This window comes from Poromitra crassiceps (assembly GCF_964638095.1).
Source record: "Poromitra crassiceps genome assembly, chromosome: 17".
In the NCBI taxonomy this organism is placed as follows: Eukaryota; Metazoa; Chordata; class Actinopteri; order Beryciformes; family Melamphaidae; genus Poromitra; species Poromitra crassiceps.
The window spans coordinates 34991027-35016055 of record NC_139635.1 but is presented as its reverse complement, the minus strand read 5'-3'; the positions used below and the strand labels follow the sequence as shown (position 1 = coordinate 35016055).

The following is a 25029-nucleotide window of genomic DNA, read 5'->3' as shown; positions in this document are numbered from 1 at the left end:
ACGCGTAGAGTGACAGAGTTATAGTTCAGTAAATGATTAAACAGCATCTTACAGTACCTCGTCTTCTTTAAACACAGTCACTGGTCGACCAAGTCCGCCTGACCACAGCTGGAGCTGTTTTAGAGGAGCAGAAGAAGAAACAAAATGGAGGTATGTATGTTTATGTGTGGCTAGGTTTGGACTTTCTTGCAACTGGCTCACAAGTCTGTCTATTCATTTTTACGCGTTTCTTTCATCTAAAAATATGTTTGGCTGTTTATGGGATTGTCAAAAATTTGAATGGACAATAAATGTAAGTTTGCTATCCTGTCTCCTGTGTGATCAGTGTGAGGCCACCCTCACCATGTGATCAGTGTGAGGCCACCCTCACCATGTGATCAGTGTGAGGCCACCCTCACCATGTGATCCTGTCTCCTGTGTGATCAGTGTGAGGCCACCCTCACCATGTGATCAGTGTGAGGCCACCCTCACCATGTGATCAGTGTGAGGCCACCCTCACCATGTGATCGGAGCCGGCGCTCAGCAGCATGTCCCCTTCGTCCAGGAATGTGAGGACCTCGGTGGCACCGTAGTGAGCCTGGTAGCGCCCCACGCAGACGGAGGTCGGCACTGACCACAGCCTCACCTCCCCCGACAGACAGCCAGAGCACAGCATGGAGGAGGAGGGGGAGAAGGAGAGACAGCGCACCGACCGCTCGTGACCACACAGGGACTGGGGGAGAGAGGGAGGAGGCAGAAGAGGAGAAGAAGTGGTTGAATTGAAAGAAGAAGGGATGGGCATCCTATGGCTCCGGTCCTGGGTTTGGATCTGGCCTATGTCACATTGCATCCCCCCCCCCTCCACAATATTTTCTGTCTCACTACAGCCAAACTGTCCCAAAAATTCAAAAATGCACATCCAATAAGGAGGTTAAAGTGAAAGGCTAGCTCAATAACCACTTCTGGTTGAATAACGGTAGTCATGCTAGCACATATTCCCCTATTACACTGAAGCTAACGCTCCCTATACTAGCAGCCAGTTCCTTGTCTCTCCTGATTTTAACTCACCATCAAAGTTTTATTCTGAAGCCAGTTCCAGACCATCACATTCCCATTCCAGCAGCCAGCAGCCAGTAGGTGACCTTCTGGGTCAAAGGTCACACAGTTCAGAGGGCTGGAGCTAGGCAGTGCCGCGACCTCATCACCTTTAGCAGAGGACCACACCTGCAGAGCAGAGGAGCATTTATGGATCTAATAATGTATGCGAAGTGTACAGTTTAATTTGACCATCCTACTATACAGTATGCTAAATTAACAGACATGTTCTGGGGTCAAATTGACCGCAGCAATAAATAAATAAAGATATGGTAATTATTCTGTCCGCCAAAGGAGTTGGTGAAAATGTTTTCACCCCCGTTTGTCTGTCTGTCTGTCTGTGTGTTTGTCTGTTTGTTTGTTTGTTTGTCAGCAGGATATCTCGAAAAGGATATTTTGCACAACACTTTGTAGAAAAGCAGGTCATGGGCCAACTTAGAAGTGATTAGAACTGACTCCACGGCACGCCCACTGGCCAAAAGGGGACGTGACAATGGGCGTGTCTGATCACAAAAAGGCGCTTGACCTCCAAACGGATTCACGTAACGCCACAAAACTTTGTAGAAAGGTTGGCGGAGGTATGCACTCTACCGAGAGCCCTCTACAGTGTTACCCAAGTTCACACACTTCAGAACATCAGCAAGTTCATGTAAAGGGTAATAATACAGTGACAGCGTCATTTAATGATCGTAAATTATACTACTAATAGTATAATAACAAAAGTAATTGGTAGCGTAAAAGTAATAGTTTGATGTAATTGAGACTAACTTTAAGCATGAAGTCCAGCGACACAGTTGCGAGGTGCTTCCTGTCTGCGGTGACATCACTTCCTGTTATTGTATTCGAGTGGCCATCAATAAGAGCAGTCCTGTAAGGAGAAGACGCAGAGTTAGACATGTTTGCTAATTCAAACGCCATTAGGCTGGAGAACTCTAACTGAATGCAGCAGGAGTCTGTTTCTGTAAACCTGCAGCCGCTCTCCATGTCCCACGTCTCTATCCGGCCGTCAAAAGAGGTGGTGGCAAGAAGCCCGTCCTTTAGGAAGACACAGCTGGAGATGCCGTCACAGCTGCTGACCAGCGACCTCACTTCCTGTTCACGGCCAGGAGAGAGTTGATTGGTTTTATACCAAATACTGTAATACTTTTGACATTTACTCGTCTATTCCTTATCAGAATCACTTTATTCTCCACCAAGTGCAAGACATCTACAGGAATTTATCTTGGTAGGATTGATGAAAGAAACACATGGACAGGGATTGAAGCTTCATAATGATGAAGAGATGTAAAATATTCAATAGCTCAGGACTCCTATCCACGAATAGAAACCATGAATACAAATCGCCTAGTAAGTTTATGAGGCTACAAAATAAAACACAAGAACAGACGGCAACAGAGAAGCATTAAACAGTTATCTTCTATTATAAACCAGTTTATGCCCCTAAAATCCCTAAAACCTTGAGAGAAATCTGGAAAGAAAATGTTCCCACCTGTCCCGTCTGTGTGTGGATGAGATGCAGCGTTCCCGTTCCAGTACCAACCACCATCAGCCGTCCGTCTGGACTCAGGACCACACAGGTGGGTTCAGAGGAGAAGGTCGAGACCAGCTCACTGGGTCCAAACACACAAGGCCAACACCACTTTATATTGTGTACAATTTAATACTAAACTTACAGAGATGAAAATACAAGAGAGAAACGCTGAGGAATAGCTTCACATCTGAATGAAAGTAATATCTTATTTCCCTCTAAAAAGACAAATGAATGTTCCAAAGGGAAGACATTTTCCTCTGTTACATTTGCAATGTTAACATACAACTGCTTTGATTGAGGAAAAACTCCTGACATCCCACCATAACCTTAACTGCCCCTCGACAACAACGTGCTTACCAGGTCTCTCGTAGGATCTGACGGTCGTTGTTTAGCCACTGGACAACCCGGGCTCCTCCCTTTCCCACCAGGCCTTGTGCCCAGGTGTGGGCAGAGCTTTGGGGAGGCTCGTTGAGGGCCTGCTGAACAAAGAGGGCCGGCCAGGAGGAGAGATGGGGGGCGTGACGCCGCAGGAAGCCCCGGCAGTCCTCCATATCCTGGGCGATATCGATGCGCTTTGGCGACAAGACTGGAGACGAAATTGTGGTGAGTTTCACATGACTGCAACTTGAGGTAACGTTACTGGTAGTTCAAAATAACTGACGAAGAAGAGACCTGAGGTGGAGCGGGGAAAGTCTGCAGCCAGACCCCCTCGAGAACTGCGTAGATAAGTCTGTCAGCAAACTGTCAAAACTGAATCGAAATACAACATTAGCGACGAGGCTAACATAGCTTCATCACAAGGCTCGTTTGAGGTGACTACCTGCTTGGCTGGAAAATAGACGAGAGTGGCCGAGTGCAGTGTTACGGTCACATCCATCCTTCCTGTTCAGATCCCAGTGCTGTTGGGATTTCAAAGTAAGTGGTACTTTTACCACTTACACTTACAACTGAACTGAAACTGGACTGTACTTTTAATCGATTTAGAACAGCTTCGATAGCAGCGTCTATCTCGTGTATAGCGGTCGCCATTGTTTTTAGGTCCTGCCATTCGGTCTGGCACACTTGACAAACGCTTGACAGTGGCGTTAGTCCCGCCCCCGTGGCACTGTTTGTTGGCGCTGATTGGCTAATAGTTAGGCCCCCTCCGTGCTCATTGGACTAGTCGTTTTCTTTTCAACCAAGGAAATCGATGTTGCATGTCATGATGCCAGACTCATTTCAGAAGCAGCCAACTCGGTGGAGTGGTGGATTCGAGGGTCTGGACCCAGGCAACATGACGCGCGCCCACGCACACACACACACACACACACACACACACACACACACACACACACACACACACACACACACACACTTTACCTGAAGGCGCAGACTTATTCTTCTTTTCACCGTGCTTCATATTCATACAGTTGTATACAAACACATGCAAAGGCTAAATGACCTAACAATCTTGTTCGTGATGAGATGCCCCAGTGACTCACCAGACAAGCTGTAGGTCTCCAGGATGTGGTGCAGGAGGCCATGGCGAACATTAGCATACAGGAAATAGTAACTGGAGAGCAGGGAGTAGAGCGCCTCCCATTGGCCGCTTCCCACCTAACCAAACACAGGCAGGAGTACAGGCAGCCATGGAGTTACAAACCATTCGGTAAATATCATCGGTAACTGTGCGAGGCAGCCCCAGCGAGGCAAAGATGTATTAGTTTCTATGCTTGCTTCTTGAAAAATAAGCTGATTTTATTGACTGGACATTTCCTTCTGCTACGAAACGTTCCTGTGATCAAGAGCTTGACACTTCCTTTTAATTTAATTTCATCGCAAAGGATTGATAAAAGTCTATTAGTGAAGATCAGCATTAATCAGAATGACTGACTGCTTATGGCCAACAGCATTTCTGTGATGGGTGGTGATGGAAAGCTACTAACCAGGTGTGAAGGCAGCTGCCTGATGGAGCTGGCCTCACAGTGAAGGAATGTGTCGGCCCCCTGCTGGTTGGCCAGTGCCCACAGATGAGCTGTAGAAAGAGATGGTAGAGTTGATACAACAGGCCTGTAAAAAGGGATTATGCTCTGAGAGTTTAAAAAAACAAACTCTTGTTTTACCTGACAGTACGAGATGGGCTCTGCTTCTGTCACCTTCAGCTGGGAGGAGGAACTCCTCAAACGCCCGCCTCACCTCAGGATTGGTCAGAGCCAGCAGGTCGTCGGCACCGTGGCACTGAGATGGACCAATCAGGCTGCAATTTGAGAAATATGTATTTTAATAACTCCTCAAGGACTGTTGTCCCTTACTTTACTCATGTCTCAGTATATGTCAGTGGGCAATTTGCCCCTAGCTTCAAATTAATCGAAACGGTACTATCAGTGTAAACTCTTTGCTCTTTGCCATTAAAATGAGTGCAGAACCCCTTTTTAACTTGAATTCTGGACTGCTACATATGGCGATGTGAACCAATTTCAGTCTAGAGAGCAAAAAACAACAAAAAGAAAAATCACAAACTGCATATTAGAGGTGAGAGGGAAGACAAAAAACAGACTTTGGCATTGTTTTATGTTGTAAGATATTAATTTTCAAGTGCAGATGGGAGTGGATTGTTGTTGAACTGTGATTCATAGCTCTGTAAACTCACACTGGAGTATATACCTCTGTAAACTCACACTGTACCTCTGTAAACTCACACTGGAGTATATACCTCTGTAAACTCACACTGGAGTATATACCTCTGTAAACTCACACTGGAGTATATACCTCTGTAAACTCACACTGGAGTATATACCTCTGTAAACTCACACTAGAGTACAGTATATACCTCTGTAAACTCACACTGGAGTATACCTCTGTAAACTCACACTGGAGTATACCTCTGTAAACTCACACTGGAGTATATACCTCTGTAAACTCACACTGGAGTATACCTCTGTAAACTCACACTGGAGTATATACCTCTGTAAACTCACACTGGAGTATACCTCTGTAAACTCACACTGGAGTATATACCTCTGTAAACTCACACTGGAGTATACTGTACCTCTGTAAACTCACACTGGAGTATATGTAAGGGATAATGGATAGTGAGCCGGTGATTACTGGCGAAATAATGACCGACAGGTGATAATCATTCACCTGAAGGTCATTATTTCCAGTAATCACCGGCTCACTATCCATTATCCCGCTTAGAACACGGCCTACAACTAAATCATTCAATAATCTGACAAAAATAATTATTCAAATAGATTTTTTAATAGCGTTTTCAACGACAAAGCGGTTTCATTCATAATTGGCACACAAGACACCACAGCTGCAACTGGTTGGCCTAATTAGTAGTGTCTTGCTGACAAAAAGCTCTTAACTGATTAATCCAGGTGTGGCAGAGCAGCGGTCGGTTGTCGAGAAATAATGACCGGTGAATCTTGTTGATTGACCAATCAGAATCGAGTATTCAAGAGAGCCGTGTTCTAAGTAAGGGATAATGTATATTGAGGCGGTGATTACGGGGGAAATAATGACCGACAGGTGGATTGAGCCCGACGCGCCAGCGGAGGGCTTAATCGTTCACCTGAAGGTCATTATTTCCAGTAATCACCGCCTCAATATACATTATCCCGCTTAGAACACGGCCTACAACTAAATCATTCAATAATCTGACAAAAATAATTATTCAAATAGATTTTTTAATAGCGTTTTCAACGACAAAGCGGTTTCATTCGTAATTGGCACACAAGACACCACAGCTGCAACTGGTTGGCCTAATTAGTAGTGTCTGCAGACAAAATGCTCTTATCAACTGATTAATCCAGGTGTGGCAGAGCAGCGGTCGGTTGTCGAGAAATAATGACCGGTGAATCTTGTTGATTGACCAATCAGAATCGAGTATTCGAGAGAGCCGTGTTCTAAGTAAGGGATACTGTATATTGAGGCGGTGATTACGGGGGAAATAATGACCGACAGGTGGATTGAGCCCGACGCGCCAGCGGAGGGCTTAATCGTTCACCTGAAGGTCATTATTTCCCAGTAATCACCGCCTCAATATACATTATCCCGCTTAGAACACGGCCTACAACTAAATCATTCAATAATCTGACAAAAATAATTATTCAAATAGATTTTTTAATAGCGTTTTCAACGACAAAGCGGTTTCATTCGTAATTGGCTCACAAGACACCACAGCTGCAACTGGTTGGCCTAATTAGTAGTGTCTTGCTGACAAAAAGCTCTTATCAACTGATTAATCCAGGTGTGGCAGAGCAGCGGTCGGTTGTCGAGAAATAATGACCGGTGAATATTGTTGATTGACCAATCAGAATCGAGTATTCAAGAGAGCCGTGTTCTAAACCTCTGTAAACTCACACTGGAGTATATACCTCTGTAAACTCACACTGGAGTATACTGTACCTCTGTAAACTCACACTGGAGTATATACCTCTGTAAACTCACACTGGAGTATACCTCTGTAAACTCACACTGGAGTATATACCTCTGTAAACTCACACTGGAGTATACCTCTGTAAACTCACACTGGAGTATATACCTCTGTAAACTCACACTGGAGTATACCTCTGTAAACTCACACTGGAGTATATACCTCTGTAATCTCAGCCTGGGACTCACCTCTGTAAACTCTGCACTATATGGGTGAAAGTTGCCATGGGAACGCGTCCTTTGGGCTTCCTGGACAGGTGCAGCGCTTCCTGCCATGTGACCTGGCCGTCCCGTGAGGATAGGTCATTACATATGTTGAGTACAGCGTACAGGTCTCTCTCCCTTAGACCTGCGGATCAAGAGAGGAACATGTCAAAGGAACCACAGTCACTTCAGCAACAAGCGTAGCCTGCTAACACTGACAGCATCATCTGACTGACCACAAAATACTGTAATAACCTTTTTATACAGCACATAACACTGTAATAACAAGTCCTTTATAAACGGAATATGAACAAATCAAAGAACCTTTGTGTTTGACAAGCCCAACACAAGCCAAGTGAAGTAGTTTCATGCAAAGTTTTATGAACTAAATCATTGTTAAATTAGGAAAAAATAGGAAAAGGGTATTCAAAATTACACTCTTCCGTACTGTATAAATATTATTTCCATCTTAAAAATTTGTCACTGGAATTAACTCCCAGGCTCAAATTCAGCTAATGCATCTAACCGAATATTCTAATCTATCTAACCGCATTCACTGTATTGTACCAATTACGAACTCCAACCCATACCCAAACAGGCTAAACATAATGCTAAGTTATGCACAGCTAAATGCACAGCTAAAGATGTGATGTGAAACGACCGTTTTGCCTGACACAGCACAACGCTGAGGAAGGTCTTTGGCTGAAACCTTCGTTGCCTGCTGCTGCCCAGGTTTGAGGAACCAATTAAATCATTTGAAAGGACATTTGGAGTGCTGGCTTCTCTCTTCACTAAACTACTGTCTAAACTTCACTAAACTACTGTCATGTGTGGTTAGATACCCTGTACATGTGTGAGTAGCATCTTACCAGCGGTGCTGATGGTGAGAGCAGCCAGGGCGGAGCGGAGGCCCACCACTCCTCTGTACTGGCAGCACAGGCGCTCCAGACTATGCTGCAGCAGCTGGCTCAGAGACTGGGGCAGGCTCTGTAGGCTCTCCTGCATCTGAGGCAGGAGGACACATGTTAGCATAGTCGTCGTCGTCATCATCACCGTTATTATCAAGATACTTGCAATGTGCACCGAGGTAGCCGCAGACAAGTACATGCTTCCTCCGATACATGTGCAGTTGCCAGCTGCTTCTTTTCACCTGACAGCGAGGTGTTTCACTGGCAGGACGTAGTGCGTGGGAGGATCATGCTATCCCCCCCCCCCAGTTCCCCTGCCCCCCAAACAGGTGCCCCGGCCAACCAGAGGAGGCACTATTGCAGTGACCAGGACTCATACACCCACCGGCTTCCCAGTCGCGGACAAGGCCAATTGTGTCTGTTGGAACGTCTGAACAAGCCGGAAGTACCGCTGCCAGGAATTGGACCGGGGTCTCCACGGGTGGTAGGTGAGTGCTTTTACCTCTACATTACCCAGACACCCCCGGACAGGTGGAGAGATGCATTTAATTCGTAAACATGCCATGGCGTTCATGATGCCAAGATCACGCGTTCCAATTCCCAACGAGGTCACACAGTGCTATACATGTGTGCACTGAATGTATTGAAAGAAGCTTTGGGTTAAAATGGCATGAGTGATATCAGACGTTATCAAAGTGAGTGATATCAGACCTTATCGAAAGAGGCAAAGTTCCTCAGGTCTTCACAGGCCAGGTGAAGGTAGAGAGGGCTCACCGCTCCTTTCTTCATCATCAGAGTCTGGAGCTGAACAAATACACACAGAACATTTTTAGGATATATACAAACTAACACTGACTGACTGAATGACTGAGAAAACATGATTATTTCAATTAGAATGAGTCTCGGGCAAAGAACCCGAACATATAAATGGGAGTTTAATGCGCAGAAGCAGGATTTGGCGAGTTACAACAGGAAACCAAACTGTCAACCAATGTCGGTACTTTGCCTATGTAGACTGTGAAATGGATGAGAAGAACCTGGTTGTTGAATGCAGAGTCACTGAGTTTCTTCCCGAAGACATCCAGGCCCTTTTGGACGATCTCCTTCCGGTCCGGCATAGAAAGCTGTCCCAGGGCAAACAGCACGGCCCCTTTCTTCTTGGCAAGGGTTTGTAACAGTGCTGAACGGGACGTAAGGCTTACTACCAAACACAAACCCTGGCAAGAAAAAGGAAACATATTTACCCTTATTATATACAACAGGACATAAAGTAACCCTTGTATATAGAGAATGGTGAAGCAGCTTAGTGAATACAGGTGGAGAGGAGGGTCTGAGGAGAAAGAGAGGGGGGAAAAACTAGTGCATATGCATGCATGCCGTACTCATAGATTTGCATCCAAACAGGGTTGGAACTTAACAATAGCCACCAGCATACTCAACAAGTGGCTTTGGGAGGAAGCAAACCATTTGGAGGTTGTCCTCTAAAACTATAGCAGCTAGGTAATGACCAAATCTATCCATTTTATATTTTGTTAGCTTTTTTCCTTAAAAAATATTGGGCTGTCTCTGCTGTTAGATTGTAAAAATGTCAATAATTAATTACTGGTAGCATTGCTAGGTAGCTAGCTGCACAAATAGCCAGCCCCACAAGTACCCAGATAGCCTGTGTAGTGTGTACAGTGAATGTGGAAATGGATAACGGACAGGCACTTACAGTATCTGCTGGTAGGAAGGCCCAAGTCAGCTTCATTCATGTGCCAATTTCAAATCAAACCCGGAAGCAGTGTTGGGGGTAACTCATTACAAATGTAATATATTACATGTAATATATTACATGAATGCACAATATGTGACTGACCTGTGGGAGCTGCTGTGGTATCCAATCAGAGTTGAGCTGGCCCCTGCTGTCTCGGACGAGGTCCGCCCCATCAACCAGCAGGACCAGCGGTTGGTCCTTTTTGGCATCACTCAACTTGGAGTGAAATTCTGCCAGCAAATCTCTATGATAAAAACATATGATTGGACATAGATTGTAAAAACATTTTATTGAAGGAACAATACAACATAAGCTAGCCTGGACTGCTTGGAGGAAACTTCCACAGCAGTAGATTCCATTGAACTTACTTGTAAGATGGAGGAAGGGGCGATTCTTCCTCAGTGGCCTTCGTTTTCCTCAGCCACTGGATGATGCATCGCAGAAGGTTTTCCACAGAGCAAGCGGATTGGCTAGCAGACGTAGAGTAGGAAATGACATCACAGCCCAGTTTTTTCTTGGACTTCTCTCCGGTTCTGAGGGCGTTTGCTAGAGCGGCCTGTATGGAGGGAGGTGAGGATTCAATTCTGAGGTACCTTCTGAGGTCATCGTTTTGTGGCATTTAGCAACTATCCTGTTTAGCAGGGGTGGGAATCACCAGATGCCCCACGATACGATATTATCACGATAGTACTGCAATATGCTAGTATTGCAATATATTGAGTATTGCAATATATTGCAATTTATTACCTTTTTTCCCACTGCAAATTATGTCATCAAAGAAAAACTTTGCCGACATCTGTTTTATGTAAGATAAATTTATGAGTCTGTTCATCACTTCAATCATTTTTATTGCAGCAAAATTGTAAAGTAGACAGACTGACCAACACTGTCATAAAGGTTGCATGCACTTGACAATTTATATAATAACATATTGCAATACTTGGCATTCGTGCGATACGATATATTGCCACACAAAATATCACGATACTATGGTGTATCGATTCCTCCCCACCCCTACTGTTTAGTCTGTCTCTCTGTGAACTTAACCTCTTTGCAGATGCAGTGTGTCTGTGTTTGGTATGTTGTCATGATTTTGCCACATTAAATGCATATAAAAGTGTTGACTGCTTATAATAAGAGGTTAGCATGAATGACAGGCTTGTGTGTTTGAGCCAGTAATTTACCATGAAGACAGTTTTGCCCTCTCCAGGTGCTCCCTCCACCAGCACCATGCCTCCTTTGGCCTGGACCTGCTGGACCTTCTCAGCTGCCCCAGCCAGCAGCTTGGCCCGGCCGTAGAACTGCCTCTGCAGCGCCCCCTGGTGCACCTGCTGCTCGCTCACAGCTGACGCAGCCTCGTCTTTGTCATCCTTCTGCCAATCGGAGAATACAAATAAGATGTTTGTCTGGATCTGCTGTATGTTTGGCATGTTGAAAATTGCCCGGGTAGCTTTTCGAGTCTGAATGAATCCCATAAATCCGTTAACGCCCAGTACTGATAATTGTCTTAAGTGATTGGACAGAAAATATCTTTCTGAAAATAACTACGGTATTATCAAAGTAACTGACTTCTATAAACTGCTCCAGCACAGAAGTCCAGAGGTCCTCCAGCACCGCCTTGCCAAAGTCCTCCAGGCCTTTCAGATAGGGCTTTCCTTCCACAACACCTCCCCACTCACAGGGGTAACTGGGACAGAGAGGGACACATGTATGATCAGTTAGTGATATTTTACTGTGGTAGAACATTTTAAGGGTCCAAAATGCTATGCATCTTCTATTATGGAAAAATGTAGCGTCAACAAATTCATTGGTCACGAAAACAGATGATTTTATCCTAAAACATATTAACTACCTTGTGAGCACAGGTTTCAAGATAACTTTTGGATGCATATTAACTCATAATGCGGTTTACTTGTTTGCCAGAAATTGATTTGTCAAAGGAGGTATTTGTCTTTTACAAATTGTAGATAGATACTGTATCTCACTTTGGAGTGAAGCTCTTTTGTACAACATATTCCTCACAAATTAGAAATTACACATTTTATGTCACTCTGTATCCTGGATCCAAGAGGAAATTTGGCCTTCATGGAAAAAATGTCCAGGATGGAGCTTGGCCTCTCCTGTACTTCTGTGAACATGACTGAAGCACTCACTTCTCAGTGACTTTCACATCACTGGCCAGGATCCTACTCTTCAGGTCGGCCATTTTGGATTCAGCCTCCTGTGATTCTGGGGCAAAATCTGATCTCCACGCCACAGGAACTGATCTGAGAAACCACAGGCGGAATCACAGCTTAAAATGCATTAATATTTGGCTTTATTAACCAGCATTATAGCAAAGAAACCAACATGCGCGTCCGGGTAGTGTAGCGGTGGATTCCCTGCCTACCAACACGAGGGTCGCATGTTCGCGCCCCGTGTTACCTCCGGCTTGGCCGGGCGTCCATACAGGCACGATTGGCTGTCTGTAGGTGGGAAGCCTGATTAAGGGTGTGTCCTGGTCGCTGCACTAGCACCTCCTCTGGTCGGTCGGGGTGCCTGTTCGGGGCGGAAGGGAACTGGTGGGAATAGTGTGATCCTCCCACGTGCTACGTCCTGCTGGTGAAGCTCCCCACTGTCAGGTGAAAAGAAGTGCCTGGCAACTACACATGTGTCGGAGGAAGCATGGTGCTAGTCTACGGCTCTCACCAGATCGGCAGAGGGTGGAGCAGCAACCGGGGCGGCAGGGGGAAATTGGCCAAGTACAATGGGGGAGAAAATTGGACATGCTGGAATCTCATGTTATGGCATAGATTAGCCTCAAGGATCACTTATTTGCACACAAGACAAATTTGACACAGGAAGTATTTCATTAAATTAAAAGTAAGCAAAGGGGGAAACGTCTGTAGAAGTGGTGATGGTGTGAATGTCAGCATGGGACTTCATACTTGGTGAGGTTTGGATCTCTGAAGTAGCAGAACATGCGTCTGTGTGCGGTGTCGGGGTACAGAGCCTGGAACTGACGGATCTCCATCTCTGTGATGGACAGGCCTGCCGGGGCTGAGGCCAGCTGCACACAGGGACAATGGTGTTATCTTACATTATTATATTATCAAAGGACATTGCTTTACATGCAAATACAACTTTAATTGTCAAATTCACAAAATGTCAAGGATTTCAAGGACCCGTGAGAACCCTGATTATTATCATTTCATTTCGTAACGCCAGGTCTTACCCAGCTGTACTGCGGCAGGTCGGGCAGGTGTGGTCGGGGGGGCACCAGGCCGTACCTCTCCCCCAGGATCCCCACCATCATCTGGCTGCGGCAGACCTCCGACAGGCACAGCTGGGCGGCGCGGCCAGACTCCTCCTCCGTCACGCCCCAGCGCAGCTCCACCTCCTGCAGGTAGAGGCAGTGTGGAGCGGCGCGGCGCCGGAGCTCCGGCAATACGCTGCGCACCAGGACGTCGCGCTCCGCGTGCATGTCTCTGAAGGTGGAGGAGATGAACACACGCACGCCTCGCCACCTGAGGGACACAGGCACCCAGAGAGAGAGAGACGGTGTTCAAGAGTAAGGGGGGAGAATTTGGGGGAGGGGGGGTTTGGGCAAATATATTGTACGATTTTTATTGTCATTTGAAAATAAAGAGACTTGGGGGGGCGGGGGGGGGGGGGGGGGGAGTAAGCTGGAGGTAGGAAAAAAAGGCTGTGAAAAGAGGGGAGTAACAGAGAATAGAAGTAAATGTTTTTGTTCCGTTTACATTTCATAGCCATAATTATGAATCTAAGATGTAGATTTCATTCAAATTGGGGCCTTTTTGGTTCCAATTTAACTCATTGAGTGCCAATGACGACAATCGTCGTCAATTCGATTACTAACGTAGAGTGCCAATGACGACGATTGTCGTCAATTGCGTTTTTTGACGGTGGGACGTGGATCAACGCCTAATACATCTCCTGTAAAATTTTGGGGCATGTTGAATGTGTATAACCTATTTTACCGACCCATTAGGTGGCGACAGTGCTCTCCAGATTAGAGAAAGTTGAGTAAAAACAGCAGAAAAAGCCGTGATGAAACCATTCTCATGAGAATGGTTTGGCTTTTCGCTGTCGCGCTGGGAGCCGGCGCACAACGGTGGGGGGCTCCGAAAATAGACTCTGGGTGCAGCACACTTTGAAACGCGCAGCAGAAAGCCCAGAAAGCCCAGAATCGGACGCAGCTTCATCCCAGCTCACAACCGAAAAGCCAGAAACGAGCGAGCCCGATCCAGACTCCCCCGACGAGCGGCCGCCTCCGAACGTGGATCCGCAAGCAGCAGAGACTCGCCTGACAAGCAGCAGAGGGAGCAGAGCCACCAAAGACACACCCACGGAGGAGGAGTTTGCAGTAGAGGGGGGTGGGGGTGCTGTTATATTGAAGGAAATTACTGTTCAGATGTTTCAGGTCAGAAAATATTAGTTTCAGAGTCAGTGATTTGCTTGAAATGCTTAATTTCACAAAAGGCTCAATATCTCAGCTTCTAGATGGAAACGCCTGTTTTTGCTGTTTTTGACCTATCTTCTCCGGCTGATAACTAAAGAACGGAAAATGATATCAATAAACTTTTTTTTGCTGCTGATACAATAGAGTCTCATCGTTCTTTGTGCGTGTTCGGTGTTTACATAGTAATATCACACAATATTCTGTGGGCCTCGAGAAATCACTGAAAACGCTCTGAAACTCTGGCACTGGGAGCGTCCGTTCTCCAAAAGTGGCTGGCACTCAATGAGTTAACTTAAAATGTAAGTACCGGTAATATGAATGATGATTTTGGGTTTAACAACAGCAAGCTGGAGAATTGTTCAGCATTGGCGTATGTTTGCACTCTTCTCAGTATAAGACAAGCAACGTTTTCTTTTGTCCAGAGAGGAAACAATACCTTAACTTGGGGCTGGCTGGTATTGGGGCCACACTGCTGGCAGTCTGAGGGTGTTTAGCTCCCTCTGGTGGTGGGATGTTGTGTAGTTTGTCCAAATGCTCCACATGGTCCAGCAGCCTGGAGGATCCTCGTTCTGCCACAAACCTGAAATGAATGAATGAATGAATGAATAGATCCGTTTTGACTATCCATGGATTTATGGCATCATGGGAAAACCAAGAGTTTGAATTTAGGAGCTATTGGACTGCGATCAATATTTCTGTATTATTTAGGACAGTGGTTCTCAAACTTTTTCATGTCAAGGACCCCTAAATTGACACAAATGAGACCACGCACCCCCCGTTTGATACGATTTTGTCCCAGGGACCCCCATCTGATAAGAGTTCTGCTTTTAGATGTTTCATTCCAGAAAGTGTATGAAACCCATGACTGAAACACTCATAAAAAAAAAAATTGGTGATGTTTTTTTTTTTATTGAAGGTATAGCAGCATGAGACAATAAGCAGTGATGCCTAACAAAGACATAATGCTACATACATTCAACAACAAAAAATGTAAATAAAATAATGCACAACAGTCACACATTCTGTAATTCTATTACAACCCTAGGCTCGCCCGCCGTGCGGGCTCGGCTGCTGTGTGGCCTCGCCTGCCCTATTGGCATGCACAGCGCACAATCGCCTGCTCTATTAGCATGCACAGCACACAATTGCTCAACTTCGTATCTTCTGATGACATCACTGTCACTGATGATGTCACAATGCATATAGTCTCTCCCCAGACTCAAATATTACGTTGAATCGCTGCGCTCCGCATACTACCGTACATAAGTGAGTCTGTGCCAGTTACCAGCCACTGCTGGTTTTGAAGGCGGGTTGAAATTGAATGAGTGACAGGTCGTAGCACCGATGAGAGAGCGGTTCGAAAAATGGGCTGCGCCTCCTGTGTTGTCTGATCGCAAAGTCGTTACTGATTGGAGAGGACTGAAGCCATCACTGGCATAACCCTGGGAGTCCCCAGACTCCACTTTGAGAACCACTGATCTAGAAGGTTGATGCATTTGGTTTGGATAAGAATGAACAACAGGACATTTCACCTGAGTATTTGTTCGCTGAAGCCGGATAGCATCACGTCATTCCTGTCTGGGTTTTGTTCTGTTGTGTCTCTGCAACAGGTAAACATGAAGATAAATGCACTCAACACAGGGTTAACAACACAGGTAAACATGAGAACAAATGCATTCAACAAAGGCGGGTTGACAACACAGAGGTAAACCCTGCAGTCAGAGGCAGAACTCGCCATCTTCGGCTGCTGAGTCCTCTGAACTTCCCTACAGCTGTGCAGCAATCTCTGACCCTGGGGACAACAGTCGCCAAAAGACTCATTTTGACCTTCTTTTCAGGTGTGGCTGATAGACATGATCTGTTATAGAGATGGAAAGACTGAGGTTCCTGAGAGCTAACTCGCTTAGAAGGTTCTCAACTATCTGGGACCCGTTTTTGGCTTACTTTGACGAGGTTAAAGTCGGCTGAACCCAAAAATTACTTTTATTTTAGTTAAAATACCTGGGTATGCAGTGCACCTATTTAATAATGGTTGTATGCAAAAGAAAATCACAAAAATCGAATTTCTTTCGTTTTTCACACTTTTTCACATCAAAAGTTCATTTTTCAAGATTTCATTAACTGTAATCTACAGTTTGCTGACGTCACCGAGTACTATCAAATGTCTACCCCATTTCAACCAATCATATCACGACATGGCAGCTGTCAATCAAATCTTCATTTCGGGATAATTTTCTCTTCCTAATGAAGGAGAAAATGCCGCCTAGTGCCATCTGACAGAATTTCTAGCCCATAAACTAACTACTAACTTGGCCAATTGTATGGAACATACTAAATAAATCAAATGGTAATGTCTGAGAAAACTCGCATTCCAGGAATATTGTATTTACCGCAATAGCGATAATGGCGTGCGCCTGAGAGCCTGGTTGTCAGGGGTCGCCCCTCGGAGATTCCAGGCGGGCGGGCAGCACCCATGCATCGGATTGTCCGCTCGTTCCACACACAAGTAGCTGGCTGCCTGGTACTCGGCGGATCCCACTCGCGTAGCACGACAACACGCGGAATCCCACTTGATTTGGGGGTGGAACTCGCTAGGGATTGGCCAATGCCAAAAGCCAGTCCCCAGATTTGTCAAATTAAATCATCGACATGCTACTATGACCCGCCTCTCAACCTGTCATCTCAGACAAGTTATGTTTTCAGTCTGAAACGGACTCCGACCCACGCGCCACTACGGGTTCAGTTCGACTTTAAGAGTGACTAGTGACTGAGGCTAGGCGTGACGGCTGGTTTCCCATGGACCCCTTGCATCTTGTACAAGCACACAAGCACCTTATGCGGCTAGCAGCACCACGTTACAATGCTAAATGTCAAAGATGTATGTATTTTTCTCTTATTTTCCCGTGTCTGAGCCGGTTTGTTTCTCTTGTTTTTATTGTTTTATAAAAATAAAAATAAATGAAAAAAATGAAAAAAAGAAGAAAAAACAACAACACAGAGGTAAACATGAGGATAAATGCACTCAACACAGGGTTAACAACACAGAGGGAAATAGAAACAACCTCTCTAGCCAAATATGTTTTTTCTACCACCCACTTTTGTAGGTAAATCCTCAATATTTGGAAAATTGTGGTTGTGGCCAATGACTGTGGCCAGAGGGCAGAAAAGTTAATTAACACTTTATATTAAGGTCTACATATTTTCACCAATAACTAGTTGCTTATTAGCGTGCATATTAGTAGCATATTGGCTGTTTATTAGTCATTATAAAACACTTATTAATGCCTTATTCTGCATGATCATATTCTACTACTAGGCCAATAACTAAGAGTTTTCCCTCAATAACCTCAGTAAGTAAGGAAGTTATTATACATGAATTATAATCTGAATATGCTTGAATATTATATATTATAATGTGAATATGTGGTACTGCCACTTTGTAAAGCCCATACTGAGCAAAGCATATTAAAGACCCTGGAAACCCAAAATAAACTTTGAGAATAACACCACAGGAACCTATGTTAATAAGCCACCAGCCAAATTTGCCATTCATGTACTACAACTTTGTTACTTACTAGTAATAAGCAGTAATTAGGAGGTTATTGAGGGGAAACTCTTAGTTAATGGCCGAGTAGTTGTAGAATATGGTCATGCAGAAGAAGGCATTAATAAGTGCTTTGTAATGACTAATAAACAGTCGATATGCTACTAATATGCACGCTAATAAGCTACTAGTTAATGGTGAATATTGTGTACCTTAATATAAATTGTTACCAAACGTTAATTTCCTGCTCTGTTTACCGGTACTTATTATTATATAGTGCAAGCGATGCATACTGTCTGTGAGGTAGTTACCCTTCTGACAGGAAGATTTTCACCACAAGCGCCTTATTGTTCAGTTCCTTCCTGTAGTGGTTGATGGCCCACTCAATTTCTCCATAAAGGCAACTGTCCGCCACCACGATGATGTTGTCCACCTGGGTGCACAAGTACATCAGGTCAGCAGCAGTGACAAGAGAAGGCTTGTGCCGTCATCTAAAGCAGCAGCTCTCAACCTTTGTGCCTGGAATTTTATTGTTCCTTTCGAGGCATTTCCATTTGATTCGTCATTGGAGGAAGCTCAGAAATGGTTATTACTTGGCGAGTAAAAAGTGTTTATCCTAAGAACTGGACATATTATGATAGAACATTTCTATATTTGAAACGGCAACCCAAATCCCCCAAATCCCCAGGTTCAGGACCACTGATCAAAACACTATCATTCCGTTTGAATCAAAGATATTTCGATTATAATGACGTCGTTCAGGATCAGCCGAATATATCCCAGAAACATTCCCAGCGGGTATGGATGTATGAATAAGCAAACCTTGTTTTTCTTTGTGAACACTTTGGAGAGGAAAGAATCTGCCTTTTCCGCGCCGTCAAAATTCTTCATTCGCTTGATCACGCTCTTGACATTATCCAGAAGGGCGTCAGACTGCAGCTTGGCTTCGTCACAGCGACACCAGTCAAATAAACACAGCTTGGCGTCCTCGGCGCTGTAGCCGATCATCAGAGACAGCAAAGCTGCCGCCTCCATCATCTGAGAGGAATTACAGCAGACACAAATGGGGAAAGCTCAGTATAAAACATAGATTTACAGTCTGTCTGTGTGGGAACGCCCACAAAATGTTACTACGGCTGGCGCGCGAGACTAGAAGGTGGGGTAAACCCCCCTATATATCTCAATGGGCTGAATCACCAAAGGACGGTGCTGCGGCTCTACACTACAGGATTGTGGATTCAAAAGCAGGTACATAGACATCTGTTCGGATGTTACGTTCACCGCGGGGGTTGAATCCCTGATCCTGTCTGTCTGGGCTGGGCTAGCAGCTAAATGCTAACTCTGCTGCATTGGAAGAACGGAAGGATTTACCCCACGCTGATCCATTGAACACTATGACGAGACACTGACTGAATCTATTATACAGCAGTTAGTTCCGGCCGAGCAATTTGATTGGACAAGAGGCATTCCATGAGTGCTGATATGCAGTATAACAGCACTGGGACGCTTCACTCCAAGTATATCACTCCACTTGAGTAACCTTGATTAGGGCCTGTGTCCATCTAGCGTCTTTTCATCAGCTCCGGCGTCTTTTTTCAGTTGTTTCCAATGAGGAGCGAGCGTATGCGGGCGCACACGGACGTCTAGAGAAAGTGCGCTGCGCCCAGCGTCTATTTTCACAGCGCTCTGGCGTTTTTGTGCGCCCAACTCCCAGCGCTCCCAGCTGAAAATATTTTAACTTTTCAGAAAGACGCTGGTGTCGGGTGCTCCTTTTCTGGCAACTAATCATATGGAAAAACTATCGCAACAGAGACAGAAAGGCTCAATTGTGGGAGCTGATTGGCTAGACACTTAATATTTCTGGTGAGTGTTGAGCTAAATCGCTGTATGCGTTTTGTTTGCTAATGTTAGCTGTCAGCTATCAAGCTACTACCGCACTGAACTAATGTTAGTTTCAGACTGCTTCCTTGTATAATTGTGCACCGAGATCAGCGCTCCCCAGCGTACTTCCAGCGTTTTTCAGAGCGCACTACCAAAGGCGATATGGATACATTTGACCTCGAGTATGAACGGTACGCTGAAATCTTCTGTGCTAACCTCCAAAGGACGTAGCTTGCAGTCGGGAAACAGTTTACCTGTTGCTTGGCAACACTTGGTAGTGCAATCCTGGGGGAACAGTTTTTCTTGGTGGAGACAAATAACAGGCAAAAACCATCTGTTGTCTCAAATTACTTAAAAAAATTACTATTACTTGAATACGAGGGATCAGCCGAGCAGCATTTCGGCAAACAAACCGCGTCACTGGGTGGCAACGGCAATGGAACCCTATGGAGCCCAAGTGGCACGAGGCTTGTCTGTCTTAGACTGTAGCCAGCTCTCTGTTTACATTTTAAAAACTGCGACAGTTCACACAACTTGAACACGACATGCATATATTATATATCAAACTCTTGAGCTACTTCTGCTCTCACTCGGAATGTCAAAATATAAGCGATGTCATGTATAGTTTTTGAGATATTAACATTTGTTTGGCACAACTCATACTATTAACTGCCACGGGGTTCCGCATTTCTGTGTGGCAAGTGACGTCACGCTGATTGGTCCTATAGCTTTGTACAACTGTTGTATAAAAGTAATATCACACTCGAGGGCGTGCTGTTGTGCTGGATATCATATACTGATATTCAGTACAACAGCACAACCTCGAGTGTGATATTGCTTAAACATTGCGCGCTTACAGAGGGAGTGAGCTTGTCATGCTCATCTTCTTTTTTCTTCTTCTTTTTCTTCTCTTTCTCTTCATCTTCACCCTCCGCCTCCTCCTCATCCCCCTCCTCCTCATCCCCCTCCTCCTCCTTATCCCCCTCCTCCTGTAAAGTATCTGTATCTGTATCTGTATCCTCCTCATCCCCCTCCGCCTCCTCCTCATCCCCCTCCGCCTCCTCCTCCTCAGGGTCTGGGGGGAGGCAGAAGTCCTGTTTCTTGCTCCAGGACTCGTCGCTCCTCAGGTCGGCATTGAGCAGGACGACGGTGCGTCCGGGGAGCGGAGGCACGTTGTAACGGCAGGAGAGCTGCACCGCCGTCTCCAGAGCTTCGCGGTAGCGGCCCAACAGAGCCACGGTGTACAGCTTCTGACTGATACACACACACACACACACACACACACACACACACACACACACACACACACACACACACACACACACACACACACACACACACACACACACACACGAAAAATACGGCAGGTGTGAAAAAAAATCATAATCGTTTTCTTTCTTTTGATCAACCCCCCCCCCCCCCTCCCCCCAGGGTTTTGTTGGTGTAATTTAACACACCAGGCCAATAACAAGACTAATTGTCTATCTAGGAAATCACTGCATTCCTCTCGTGTTACACTCTATTTCCAGTCAGGCCTTGACGAAGACCCTGTGTGGTCGATACCAGTCTGCGTTCTTGATTTTGTTTTTTATACTTTGACATGCCCGAACAAATAAAGGCATTTTAAACTATTTTCCTGGCTCTGTGCGCGTGTGTCTGAAGTAGGCTCAGAGGCTTGCTGTTGTTTCAAGTTGATTATTTAACTTCAAGAGCACCTTGTATCCACCAGGACTTTGCAATGTGAGCACCCGGTATCTTGCTTTTTGTAACATGTCAAAATAATAAAATAAATAATTAGGGGGGGGGGGGGGGGATCAAGGAAATTTCTCTGGCATTTCTACTTTTATCGAAAACGTACCGAGCCGTGACACCACTGTGTATTGAACCGAACCATGAATTTTGTCAATCAAGACAACCAACAGACATGGCAACGAGGCAACGAGGAGGACATGGGCAAAAACAAAATGCTACAGGGGCACGGTGGCAAAGTGGTAGCGCTGTCACCTCACAGCAAGAAGGTCCTGGGTTCGATTCACGCCTGGGACGCTGTGTGGGTGCTGAGGGTGTGTCCCCATCCCCGTGTCCTCAGTGCCTTACGGCCCAGGTGGGCTCGTCAAAAAGCACCTTTCTGTGTGGAGTTTGCATGTTCTCCCCGTGCTCCCCTGGGGTTTCCTCCAGATAGGAACCCCCGCTAAAAACTTGCATAAATAAATAAATAAATAATTAAGTAAATAAATAAATAAAACAAATTGCTATAAGTGGTAACCTGCAAGATGATTTTCTTTTCTTTTTCGTCTTTGTTGACGCTTTGGTGCAAAGTGAACAGTCTCTAGTGTACGGTACATATACTTACTTGGCTTTCTGTAGCTGGGCCTTCTTTAGGCTGTACTGTCTGCAGACAAAGGGTACGCCCAGTGCCATCCTCAGCCTCCTCCTGTGGGCCGTGTCCCAGCCCAGGCTCTTGAAGCGCTTGCTCTGAGGAACCTTCTTCAGGATGCCTTTCAAAATCTCCTTACAGGGGGTGAGCGCCTTCTGAGAGGCCGAGGCTGCAGGAGAGCCAGGCAAACACTCACTCAAATATGCCACGTGTGCATTTGTTATATATTTATATATAACATATTTACATATTATACGTTGGGGTTACACTTTGTTATGTAGGGTTAGATTAGGGCTGGGCGATATGGACAAAATCAAATATCACAATATTTGTTATGCAAATACCTCGATATCGAGATTGTGACAACATTGTATGGTTGACTATTGGTGCTTTCACAAAATAACAGGGGGCAACGACAATAGAACAGCTAGAACAGTCTGCTAAGTTGAGGAAATTAGCTACATAATTTTACTGTAATGCAGCCTTTAAAAGCACTTATACCATATCACAATATTACCATATCCAAAATCTAAGACGATGTCTAGTCTAGTATCAGCCAGCCCTAGGTTAGATCAATATATTTGGCCTGATATTGGGCTTTTGTTAAATATTATATATTGGCAAGTCATTTCACTGTTCTTCCTTAACTACAGCTATATACGAACTTGATGTTGACTTGTCTGAAATTATATGGGACAGGAGTCTATCTATAGTCCAGCTCTGTTCAGTTAACAGCAGACACCAACTGATCCAATTTAAGGTCACTCATCGTCTTCATTATTCAAAGTCCAGGTTGCACAAGATCTACCCTTCTGTCTCACCACTATGTGATAGGTGTCAGAGGGTACACTATCCCATGCTTTTTGGTTTTGTCCTTCACTGTCTGGATTCTGGGCCAAAATATTTGATTGGTACTCTAAGGCTTATAAAGTGACCCTTCAGCCGGAGGCGGAGCTCGCCATCTTCGGCTGCTCAGAGTCCTCTCTGCTCCTCCCTACGGCTATACAACAGTCTCTGACGCAGGAGACGACTATCGCCAAGAGACTCATTTTGAAGGAGTGGAAGTCCCCCTCTCCACCTGCTTTTCAGCTGTGGCTGACGGACATGGTCTCAGTTATACATATGGAGAGACTTCGGTTCCTGAGGACCAATTCATGTAGGAAATTCACAATAATCTGGGAGCCATTTCTAGACTACTTAAATGAGGTTAAGAACGACAAGTACGGTAACTTGCTCGGCTGACTTCTCATGGACCCCTTGCATGGGATTCCACGCACATTTCTTACAAGCACATGGGAACTTGATGCGGCTGGTAGCGCTATTTTGTAATATTAATATTGGTATATGTATGTTTTGTTTGTTTTTGTTTTTTGTCTGAGCCTGTTTTTGTTTTCCATGTTCTGAAAATTATAAAATAAAATATGTAAAAAAAAAACTACAGCTATATACAAACTATGCAGGTATATACTACCTATATTCTATATAAAACCTGCAATAAAGTTGTATTTTCTTTCAATTATATTAATTCATTCATTTAAATGTTTCTCTTAAAGGATGTAATGAGGCTAAATACTTAGGACATTACATAACCAACGACCTATCTGATGATAGGGACATGTGCAGACAGTCCAGACAGTGTTGTAAGATGTACGCACAAGCGAACATGGCGGTGAAGATTGCTCTTTTTAAAGCGTACTGTACCCCGCTGTATACTGCCCACTTGTGGCGGAACTACAGAAAAGGCAGCATGCGGAGACTTTCAATGGCCTATAATGACAGCATGAGGCTGCTGCTTAAAGCCCCAAGAAGGTGTAGCGCCAGTCAAATGTTTGTAGACATAAATGTACCCACCTGTTCAGCTGTAATACCAAACCTCATTTACAGATGTAGGTTAACAGACTCTGCAAACAGTATTATTTCAGTGTTAACCAACCCTGTTCTGAGCTGTCAGGTTCTCATCCAAATTGTGGAACCACCGGCGCTTTAGCATGTATGTAAAATGACCATGGTGGAACAACTGTAATACCTGTGCTTTTATAATCTGTTTCTCTCTATAGCTCTATTTTTTATATATTTCTATTCTGTGTTTGGTGTTTGTTGTTCTATGGACCCCCCTAAGCTGTGTCCTGAATGAAGTTTGAATTGAATTGAAGAATTATTATTTTTTTGCAATTTATTCTTCATTGAAAGACTTAAATGATGGGTCTCCCAGTGTTTCCCCGACCATATCACGATTTTGAAAATTGGCTTTCAAAGGCTCAGTTTTAAACCCAGAGTGAAGTTTCTGGTAGCATATGAAACTAGAAGACTCAAGGCATTCACTGGTACCAACCATGTCATGCTAGCTTGTCACGAAGGTGGCTAAATACTAATGTTGGCAGGTGTGTGTGTGTGTGTGTGTGTGTGTGTGTGTGTGTGTGTGTGTGTGTGTGTGTGTGTGTGTGTGTGTGTGTGTGTGCGCACGCATGTGTGTAGCTCACCCAAACTGTTCAGCTCCATGATGACTTTGTAGGCAGCGAGGAATCTGAAGGGAAACTGTCTGCTCTGAATGACGGCTTTCTATGATCAGATCACAACCAGACAGTTACACACAACAGCTCATTATAATGAGACAGTTACACACAACAGCCCATTGCAACCAGACAGTTGCACACAACAGCTCTTAATACAACCAGACAGTTACACACAACAGCTCTCAACAACCAGAGTTGTACACAACAGTTCATAATACAACAACAACAACAACAATTATTGGTCAGTCTGCTTCACTATGGGGTTGAGAGCCTCACCTTACTGGTCAGTCTGCTTCACTATGGGGTTGAGAGCCTCACCTTACTGGTCAGTCTGCTTCACTATGGGGTTGAGAGCCTCAC

The 25029-nt window shown here is 44.9% G+C and overlaps 1 protein-coding gene across 1 annotated transcript in view; it reads right to left on the bottom strand.

Moving 5' to 3' along the window:
• tep1 (telomerase-associated protein 1) overlaps positions 1 to 25029 on the bottom strand; it is a 53463-nt gene that overhangs the window by 16279 nt on the left and 12155 nt on the right. The window contains exons 11-39 of the mRNA XM_083654094.1: positions 24637 to 24715; positions 22133 to 22325; positions 20787 to 21033; positions 20637 to 20720; positions 18721 to 18936; positions 18210 to 18331; positions 15887 to 15955; positions 14791 to 14934; positions 13107 to 13398; positions 12820 to 12941; positions 12046 to 12159; positions 11462 to 11579; positions 11077 to 11265; positions 10261 to 10448; positions 9995 to 10136; positions 9174 to 9353; positions 8848 to 8940; positions 8098 to 8233; positions 7214 to 7373; positions 4708 to 4841; positions 4531 to 4619; positions 4087 to 4201; positions 2963 to 3191; positions 2564 to 2684; positions 2042 to 2166; positions 1843 to 1942; positions 1048 to 1203; positions 500 to 712; positions 58 to 114 (exon numbers count right to left, since the gene is read on the bottom strand). Coding sequence (XP_083510220.1) covers positions 58 to 114; positions 500 to 712; positions 1048 to 1203; positions 1843 to 1942; positions 2042 to 2166; positions 2564 to 2684; positions 2963 to 3191; positions 4087 to 4201; positions 4531 to 4619; positions 4708 to 4841; positions 7214 to 7373; positions 8098 to 8233; positions 8848 to 8940; positions 9174 to 9353; positions 9995 to 10136; positions 10261 to 10448; positions 11077 to 11265; positions 11462 to 11579; positions 12046 to 12159; positions 12820 to 12941; positions 13107 to 13398; positions 14791 to 14934; positions 15887 to 15955; positions 18210 to 18331; positions 18721 to 18936; positions 20637 to 20720; positions 20787 to 21033; positions 22133 to 22325; positions 24637 to 24715 — 4227 coding nt within the window. The remainder of the gene's footprint in view (positions 1 to 57; positions 115 to 499; positions 713 to 1047; positions 1204 to 1842; positions 1943 to 2041; positions 2167 to 2563; positions 2685 to 2962; positions 3192 to 4086; positions 4202 to 4530; positions 4620 to 4707; positions 4842 to 7213; positions 7374 to 8097; positions 8234 to 8847; positions 8941 to 9173; positions 9354 to 9994; positions 10137 to 10260; positions 10449 to 11076; positions 11266 to 11461; positions 11580 to 12045; positions 12160 to 12819; positions 12942 to 13106; positions 13399 to 14790; positions 14935 to 15886; positions 15956 to 18209; positions 18332 to 18720; positions 18937 to 20636; positions 20721 to 20786; positions 21034 to 22132; positions 22326 to 24636; positions 24716 to 25029) is intronic.